The following is a 9920-nucleotide window of genomic DNA, read 5'->3' as shown; positions in this document are numbered from 1 at the left end:
CCACTTTCAGAAGGACACGGCCACAGGGGAAGTTAGAATTTTAGAAAATGATGTATTTTTGCTGCCAGTCAATCTCCCCTTTGTCCGTGGGTGGATCAATGTGATCAATACACAAGATAGCTGTATGAGACAGAGAGGGAAAGCAGTGTGAAGTAGAAAACCTGTGGGGCTTTACAAATCACCCTCCTTTCACCTCCCGCTGCTGTCTCCGCCCTCGGTATGCTCTGACTCCTCCTGGAAAACAGTGATGCTGAAGTCTGCCTGGGCTGGATCAGCTCAGTCCCGTGCAGCTCTTTAGCTAGCTGGCAGTGCAGGAGGGCTCTGCTCCCCCTGCTGCGGCCACCTCCCCCTCTGCAGGGGGGAAACCGTCCCTGTGCTGTCATGAACACCTCAAGCCAGCAATGATAAAACAGCTTTTTTAACCTGTGCAAATGAGCTGGAGTCTCAAAGGGATTAACTTGTCTGGCAATTGAATTTGCAAAGACTGAAAGCTCAGGTGCTTTCGGGGAGTGAAGAACAGTGCAGGAATGGGACTGTGACCACATGAAGAATGTGCTCTGGGGCTATGGCTCACTCACGCTCTGCTCTACACACCCTTTCGCAGGGGACCATGGAGAACATGTGCTGAGACCAATGCTGGGCAGAAGCAGCAGTGGGCTGGTGAAGATGGAGAATGGCACAGGGGATGAGCAGAACCAAACTGGGCTGCCATCAAGCCAGGAGATCGTTACAGCTGAATACCAAGTGGTTACCATCCTCTTGGTCCTCCTTATCTGCGGACTGGGCATCGTGGGCAACATCATGGTGGTTCTGGTGGTCCTCAGAACCAAACACATGAGAACTCCCACTAACTGCTACCTGGTGAGTCTGGCTGTGGCAGATCTCATGGTGCTTGTGGCTGCAGGACTGCCCAATATCACAGAAAGCCTGTATAGATCTTGGGTGTATGGCTATGTGGGGTGTCTCTGCATCACTTACCTCCAGTACCTAGGGATCAATGCTTCTTCTTTTTCCATCACTGCCTTCACCATTGAGAGATACATAGCCATCTGCCACCCAATCAAAGCTCAGTTCCTATGTACTTTTTCAAGAGCCAAAAAGATCATTATTTTTGTCTGGGCTTTCACCTCCGTATATTGTATGCTCTGGTTTTTCTTGCTAGACCTTAATACAGTAGTCTACAAAGACATTACTGTTGTGTCCTGCGGCTATAAAGTGTCTAGGAGCTATTATTCTCCTATCTACATGATGGACTTTGGCATATTTTATGTTTTGCCAATGGTATTGGCTACTGTCCTCTATGGCCTGATTGCTAGAATACTGTTCCTGAACCCCATCCCTTCGGACCCAAAAGAGAACTCTAAGACATGGAGGAATGACGTTGCTCACCAAAGCAAGCCTGTGAATTCCAAGATGACTAACAGGAATTTCAATAGCACTGTTGCTTCTCGAAGGCAGGTAGGAACAGCAGTTTTAAATGGGTTTCCAAGACTTAAATCCCTTTGTTTCAGAGATCACCAGTTTAAATCTGTGGAAGGGGGTGCATTACATATATATGTACATATATATATATATATATATATTTTTTTTTTTCTTCTTTTTTCCTAAATAGTCAAGATGAAATTCTGCGATACATATATACATACATAAAATATGTATGTTTCCTGCCTATTCATTATTACCTACTGCAAGAACTGAAAAACAAATACTATGTTATTTCCTATATCAAAAATCAATTAGGAAGTATCAATAAAGAATGAAGTATTTTTAACAATAGTTTCTTTATATTAAGCCTGTTAGTAATCCTGACAAATGTACAGAGTAACTCAATTTAGTTTTGAGATCTGGAGGCAAAGAACTAATCCTGGAGTTTAGGAGACTGGGGGGATTTTCCCAGCTCAGGCACTGCATCACTCTGCAAACACAGTCAAGTGGTTACTTTTCCTGTCTGTAACTCTGCTGGGGAATGTCTACTTCAGCAAGTCTGTATATAAAACTGCTTTCTAAATGCTAAATATCTTTGTTATTTTGTGTCTCATAAAATAACTTTCTGTATTGATGCCTCAAACCTGAAGCATAGGTTTGACTAGCTTCTTTTAATATTGTTAAATATGCATGCTGCAATGAGTAATTAAACAAGTAGCCTATAGTTAGTAGGCTAATTTACGTCTATCTGCAATAAATCAGACTGCCTCAGAGTCACACAGTAGGCAGCAGGTAGCACTGCTGGGTGCAGTGCTGAGAAATGCAGGACACATCGCTTCCCAGCAGGATCTCGGGAGCAGGCTCCAGTGGGTCAGGCAGCTTGATGTGAGTGGTTTGGTTCACAGCCCTCCACAGTCCATTTGCCAGGTGGGAAACTTCTACCTTCTTGCACTGTGCAGTTCCCTTGGGAAGCAAGGCTGAGCTGTGCACCCTTTCAAACCAGCTGAGTGCCCTCCTTAGGTGACAGGTTGAACTTTATACTCCTTATTATTATATATACATTGCTACGGTTTAATGAGAGGGACCATTTTCCCTTGTTACAGAGATGGCACTGACCTCAAAAGTTAACTGAGCTGCCTGCTAGAGCATGGAGCCCTCCCAAAGCACAACAACTATGCTTTGAAATGCATAACTGAAACATGTGGGCTAGGTTATATTTAACTATGTGTCTCCAATTATAGCTGTTAGCCAGAGTAGATGTGTTTAATCTTGTTTTTCTTTGTCCATTAATTAGTAGAACAAGATAATCTGCTTTTCAAGTCCTCAATATCACTTTAGTATACATGCTTGATTACATGCACTTGAAAAAAAGACCTTTCACATTGAGCATTGCTGAATGTGGATACTGTTATATTATGAAACCTAAATGTGAGGATTGCAATGTGATACATTGCAATGTAGGTTGCAATTGTGAACAATTGAGGATGCAATTGCCTTCTTTGAACTGTGCTTGCACTACAATGGTGGCATTGCATACGATGTCCAGCATGTGATCTGTAGAAAAAGTGGCTGAAAATGTGGTGTACTCTTCCTATTTCTGTGGCAGTTCTCATATTTACCCAAGAACATGCTACAGAATGAAATCTGTGCATGTTCCTGTGGTGGGATGGCTCTGGCTAGCATCCAAACACCCACCTAGCCACGTGCTCATTCTTCAACCCCATGAAAATGGGAAGGAGCAAGAAAGCTCATGGGTCAAGATAAGGAGAGGAAGATCAGTTATCAGTAGTTGTCATGAGCAATGCAGACTCAACTTGGGTAAATTTAATTTATTGCCAATTTATTGCCCCTTCCTATAGGCACGAGTTATACTCAGTTGCTGTCATGAGGCAACTGGCAGCATGTGGCCAGAGAGTGTTGTGGTCAGCTTGCAGAGACTTGTCTCTGTCACTCTTTCCTTCTCACTCTTTCCCTGTGTGGGTACTCCATGGGCTGCAATCCCTTCAGGTGGTGCCAGCTTTGCCAAGGAGGGCCTCCTCTCTGACTTCGGTTCTCCCTCTCCAGTTTCTCATTCTTTTGTTCTCTTCTTCTCTCCCTCTGCAGCATTTTTGCCTTTTCTTAAATATGTTTTCACAGAGGCACCACCAGCTTGGCTAATGGGCTCAGCTGTGTCCTGTGGTGGGTTTGCTGGAAATGGATGGAGCCTACTCAGAGAGGCCACACCTGCAACTTCCCAGCTCAGACATGGAAATTCAATACAGTCACACTGAGTGATTATGTTTAATTATTATTATACTTAACCTACTAAGAACTCAACATTTATATAATACACCAGAACACAACAGTAAGTTAGATAGGTTTCCTCAACTTTCATGAAGGTTTAAACTTAGGGAATTTCATAACCACTTCTGAAGAGGATTAATCCAACATGGCAGTATGTGAATTGATTTCTCCATGTAGAATAGCTCTCTGCTCACGGAGGAAGCAAATATGGAATAAAATAACCATTTCCTTACAACTATGGAGGACATCTACCTAATCTGGGAGGGGTGTGAGGGGGTGGGAAGCTCAGCGGTGAGATAAACAGAGGGGGAGGTGGCTATTGCTGAAGGAGAATAGATGAACCATGTTCTGCTTCATTAAAACAGGTATTTTCAGTCTCTGATGTAAACAGACATAACACCAGCACTGAAAGGCAAAAATAGAGTCTTCAGGTGCTCAGAGGACTTTTGTTTTCAAAACAGAATGGCAATTTAGAGCATTCTATGATTTAGAAAGAAGTCTTGGGATATATTTTATAATGGTGAGTCAAGCCTATTTTAGCGTATTTTTTTATGTGAGATGCCTAGGCACGAGTTCTGAATGAAGCTATAGCATATCTCCAATGAACAGAAATCAGCTCTTCCAGGTAGAAAGTGGTCCTCTACTTACTTATTCCATTCCCTGCCTGCACCCTTCCACCCACAGGATTTAAATGTCACTGAACTAGATCCAGGAAATATTTGTTGCATTACAGTGTTTGGGAAGCTAATAGGAGCAAAATCTGTTTACTAAAAAATCAATGCCCCCATATCAAGAGCCACCAATGGACAAAGCCTTCAAAGTACTCTTCAGGCCCTAAAGTTTTTATTCAAAGCACTGCAAAACAAAATGGAACAGGGAAGACAAGCTAAGAAAAGAGTACAAAAGCAAATTAAAAAGCCAGCCAACCAACCAAACAAACAAAAAAACCCACCAAAACCTAAAAACCCCAAACAACCCACATATAAAAATCAGTCCCTTTTTTAAAAAAATGTTGAAAGAGAGGGAAAGGCACAAAGAAAGCTTTATTTTCTCATAAGATATTTCCATATCCAACACATTTTTGCTTCACTGGACATCAGTTACTGCTGACATTGGACTGCTACTGAAATTGTAAGATATTTGTTTACACTGCAAACTACAGCTCTACCAAGGAAAGAAGCACCAACAGATACCCATAGGATGTGCCAAACTGCATTCTTACATCGACCTCTGAAGAGCTAAATCAATGTAGCTCTTGCAATATTTTCTGTTTTACAGAGCTGTACTGGATAGCAGGGTGTGATAGATGTATTAAAAGTTTGGGCTTACTAAAAACCCCCAAACAAACTAGTTTTATTGACAGCCAGGCACTCCTTTATACACGAGAGTACATTTCCAATTCACTTTATAATTTCCATCAGGCTCCTGGTGTCCCAGAAGGCACAGAAACCAGTTCATTCTGCCTCTTCTTTGTCAGAAACTAAATCCAGTTTTTATGGAAAACCTAAGAGTAATTTATTTCCTTTGCAGAGCTTTTGATCAGCCACTACAAGTCAGTAGGTCACACCTGACTTTGTCCTGAGGGAAGATCTCTGCCAGAACAAAGCAAGATACTGGTATGCTCCATCTTCAGAGGCACTGGTTTGTGCTCAAGACTCCATGCAATTAGGCCCCGAGAAATCTAACAGTATTACAGTTCTTTGTAGTATTGAAACATGCAGTTAAACCTTCAAGCTTGTGTTTAGATTGTGACTAAAGGAAAATCATAAACATCTATTAGGTCTGATGGAGCTGGTGATGACTGCATTGGATGGGCTTTCATCTGTACTTTGTATAGAAAATAATCTTGCTGGACTGAAGTTCATATATAGCACTGAGAAAACAGAATTATATAGTTCTGGTGTACACATTTCCTCAAGTTGAGCAGGAGGCAAGTTGAGAAAGTACAGTTTTCCAGCACCCTTCAGTTGAACCCAGGTCACAGTACCTGAAACTTCAAAGCTTAAAGGAGGAAAGATCAATAAGATTAGATGACATCATGACAAAGAGCCTGTTTTAAGGCCAGACAGTTCAAAGTCCCATTTATGTGATTCAGAGACATAGAAAGAACTCCAGTGCAAATTAAATGCTAAGATTTATTTAACAACTAGGTGATCATTTGTACAGATGATCACAGATCCCAAGGAGGTGCATTGAAGTTGATTTCTAATCACTCACCAGAAAATACAGACTGAATTTGAAGCAGTCCAACTAAAAACATAATTCGAACATGTAAGGAATCCTGGACCTCAAAAGCACTGGGAAACTAATTGTTGTCATGGGACTAGGGTAAAACCTGCATGTAGTTGCAAGAAATACTGAATATGACCCAAAGGATCTTGAGCTAAGAAAGGACTTCATCCCAGATTGCTCAGGACCTTACATTAGTGAAATTTCCCTCCAACACTTTGTTATGATTTTACAGAATCAGTGGGGCTGGCAGGCACCTCTGCAGATCATGCAGTCCAATCCAACCCTACTGGTAGTATCACTTTCAGTGGTGAAAGTGGTAGACTGAAGACGTCTGGCTTGCTAGTCTACTAGGTAACTGTTCTTCTTCCAGTTTAGTTTTTCCATTGCGGTTGCAAAGGCAGATGCAACAATTGGATACTTTATTTTTCAGGCATGCATATAATTACATTAGCCTACTAATTTGTGTCTTTGCTATTCCAAAATGGCCTCTTATTGGTATTGCAAGTCATCCATATTGTTGTTTCCTGAAAACACATTAGCTGACTGTATCCTAATCAAAATGAATAGCAATTGAGCAAACATTAACTGCAGTTACCGGCTTTTATGGCACATAAATAGTAATGTGTGTTCATAAATTCAATCTGAAAAAAAACCACAAGTGCCTGTGTCAAAGGTTTGGATAGATTATCTATTACCAAAAATTGCAGACAACCAAATTCTATGTAATCAGTTCATTGCCTCTATCAAGAAGCAGTTCATATTTAACTTATATTCACGTACATTATAGCTTCAACTTACAAATAGCTCTTTATCTCCAGTGAAGGAAACTCCACAACCTCTTTGGGATCCTATTTCAATGCTCAGTCACCCTCACAGTAAAGAAGTTCTTCCTCATGTTCAGGTGGAACTTCTTGTGTTTTAGTTTACGCACATTGCCTCTTGTCCTGGCACCACCAAGAAGAATCTAGCCTATCCTCTTAACACCCTCCCTTCAGATAATTATAACACATTGATCAGATCCTCCCTGAGCCTAGGCTAAACAGGTCCAGCTTCCTCAACCTTTCCTCATATGAGAGATGCTCTAGACCCTTAATCATTCTAATAGCCCTTGAATGGAGCTGCTTCAGAAGCTCCATGTCTCTCTTGCACTGGGGAACCCAGAACTGGACCCAAGTCCAGGTTAGGCCTCACTAGGGCTGAGTAGAGAGGGAGGATTATACTATGTATATCTCACAAAGTTAGTTGCTTAGTCCAATCAAAATATCTGAGACCTAAGGTTAAAACAGGTAGGTTACCCTCTATAGAAAGTCTTCTCTTAGATGCTGATGCAGTACGTGATTACCGGCCCCTCATAGAAACCCCTCTGTTCTCTCACAGTAGAGCAAGCACAGATTCCAGCTTGCAATGCAACATAAGTTTTGTATGGCTTACATGGAATACTCAATCATATCACTTGGTTTCACTTGCAGTGATATATATAGACCATAACCTTTTATTTATTTAATCTTCCTTATTGTACAAAAATTTGGATTGCAAAATCATGGACTGGCAATTGCAGTATCTCTGCATTGCAATGAACACTGCCAAGAACAAGAAACAATAATAAGAACGATACTATTACATGCCTTTAAAATACCAGAGTGACTGTAGCACATTAACCTAGTAAGTACGACTATTACCTTTAACTATCAATCTAAGAAAGATCAGTATCCAAAGGAGAAGGAAGCAATTAGTGACCTGTTAGTACCATGGATGAAAATGTCTTGTAAGAGTATTTCCCTAGAATGAAAAGGTTTTGGAGCAGGAAGGAAACAGAGAATACTAGTTCACATTCAAAATACTGGAAATCTGTTTAGACAAAAACATTTTAAATGTTTTTCAGAATGTTCTAAGAAACCAAAAGACAGGGCTTGAAGAACTGTTGTATGCAGTCAGGAAGACATTCAATCTCAAGCACTTCCTAGTATTCCAAGTACACTTGAAATATGGATTAATATGTATTTGTTCAAAGCCTTTTAATCATGTTTACCTGGAATGTATTTATGAGTGATTTTAGTGGAGCTGACTGTCCCCCTGCAAGCAATTGAAACTCATGATTATCAACATCTATCCTTTCTGCAAGCAATTAAGTTATAACCTATACAACCAGAATGTATCCTGTGGTTACAGGAGTTGCTGTTTCATTGAAGTGTAACTTCACATACCCAGTAAGAAGCACTAAAGTGAAGGTAAAAAGAAGTTCTTTAGTCTGTCAATGGGCAACAACAGTTTTATGTCAAGAAGAAACAGTAAAACACATCACAGTCAAAAGAAGCAATTGTGGCTCACCAAAACCAATGCGAATGGTTTCCAGTTCATACACACAGAGTTAGCCAAGTCATATCATGACTCTGATGGGGCCGTGCCACTGTACTATCCCACTGTCACATCTCACTGTACTTTCTACCTTGTTTATTAATATCTTTCAGATTTCCTTTAATGTAGAGACTAGAAAATACCATATATACTAGAATTAAGAATTAAACTATATATAAAAGAAAAAGTTCTTTTACAGTGGGGCTTTTTCTCTTGTTCACTTCATTTCAGCTATCCTGGGTATCCCCAAAGGCTGTTTTTTTTTTCTTTATTCAAACCAAATTCACCCAATAAGTCAAAGTTCTCATAATGATCAAATATTATTGATATTTTTTTTCCTGGTGTTGTAAACTGTAAATGACATTTCAGAGTAAACATCAAATAATGAAGATCTAATTAAATATTGATGATTTGAGGAAGAGAAATATATCTAATTTTTATTTGCATTATTTTTGGCTTTTGGAAATATTTTTAGGGTGGCTGTTAAAGCAGATAATCTAAACAGGTTTCAGGCTCAGTTACCCTACAGACTATAATAGTCTGGAGAAGGAGATCTAGTGTAGTTGAAACAAATGGCTTTAGACCCCTTTTTTTTCCATTTGAACTAATACCTCCTTCCAGCTTGAGAAGTTGCAAAGTCCAAGGTCTACAACAATTAGATTATTGGAATGTCACCTGGGAAGAGTCATTTAACTAAAACTAGGAAGAATTTGGAACGAGGTGTTTTTGTCATTGTCATTGTAGAAAGCCTTTCTTCAAACATTGATGAGGAATTCCCAGCTGGAGAGCCTGTCTATAGTTTTGCGTTGGCCCTAGAGATGTAGGAATGCACATATTCCTTCTAAGATGAGTTCTAACCCACCCCTCTTCTGTCTTCCTCTGTGTTCCCCCAGGTTACCAAGATGTTGGCTGTGGTTGTGATCCTATTTGCATTTCTATGGATGCCCTACCGCACACTAGTTGTGGTCAATTCCTTTCTCTCCAGCCCCTTCCAAGAAAACTGGTTCCTGCTATTTTGCAGAATCTGTATCTATTTAAATAGTGCCATCAATCCCGTAATTTACAACCTCATGTCCCAGAAATTCAGGGCAGCCTTCAGGAAACTCTGCAACTACCAGCAGAAACGGGAAAAGAAACCGGACAATTACAACATGGTCCTAAATTATAACATCGTCAAAGAGTCTGATCACTTCAGCACTGAGCTAGAAGATATTACTGTCACCAATACCTATCTGTCCTCTGCAAAACTGTCCCTTGGCGACACATGTTTATCATCTGAGGTAACAGCTCATGTATTTTTTTTTTTGGTGTAGAGTTCTTATGAACCAGAGCATGTTCATGTGCACAGGGCTGTGCTGGGCTAGCTCTCAGCTGGGACCAGGGAAAACTGTCAATGACAGATGATTCACCACCAAACGGGGCATGGCAGGGAGGGAGAACTGCCCAGCTCTAGAAAGTGATGCTTTCAAAGTGCCTTGTGCCAAGTATGACATGACTGGGAGGATCTGGGTATGGGGAAGGACGACAAGAAGCATGCAGGTTAAGCTTTACTCCCTGATGAACAGAGGGTAGTGGTGGAGTATCATAGTGCTTGGGCATGGTGTCTCATGCACATGTCTGCCAGG

The 9920-nt window shown here is 40.7% G+C and overlaps 1 protein-coding gene across 1 annotated transcript; it reads left to right on the top strand.

The window, feature by feature from the left end:
• Positions 1-666: 666 nt before the first annotated feature.
• Positions 667-9608, top strand: TRHR (thyrotropin releasing hormone receptor). Its single transcript, XM_034070262.1, has 2 exons — positions 667-1458; positions 9189-9608. Exons 1-2 carry the CDS (start codon positions 667-669, stop codon positions 9606-9608), a joined length of 1212 nt encoding a protein of 403 aa, XP_033926153.1.
• The last annotated feature ends 312 nt before the right edge of the window (positions 9609-9920 follow it).

Source organism: Melopsittacus undulatus, chromosome 1, assembly GCF_012275295.1.
Source record: "Melopsittacus undulatus isolate bMelUnd1 chromosome 1, bMelUnd1.mat.Z, whole genome shotgun sequence".
In the NCBI taxonomy this organism is placed as follows: domain Eukaryota; kingdom Metazoa; phylum Chordata; class Aves; order Psittaciformes; family Psittaculidae; genus Melopsittacus; species Melopsittacus undulatus.
This window is presented reverse-complemented; position numbering and strand designations above follow the sequence as displayed.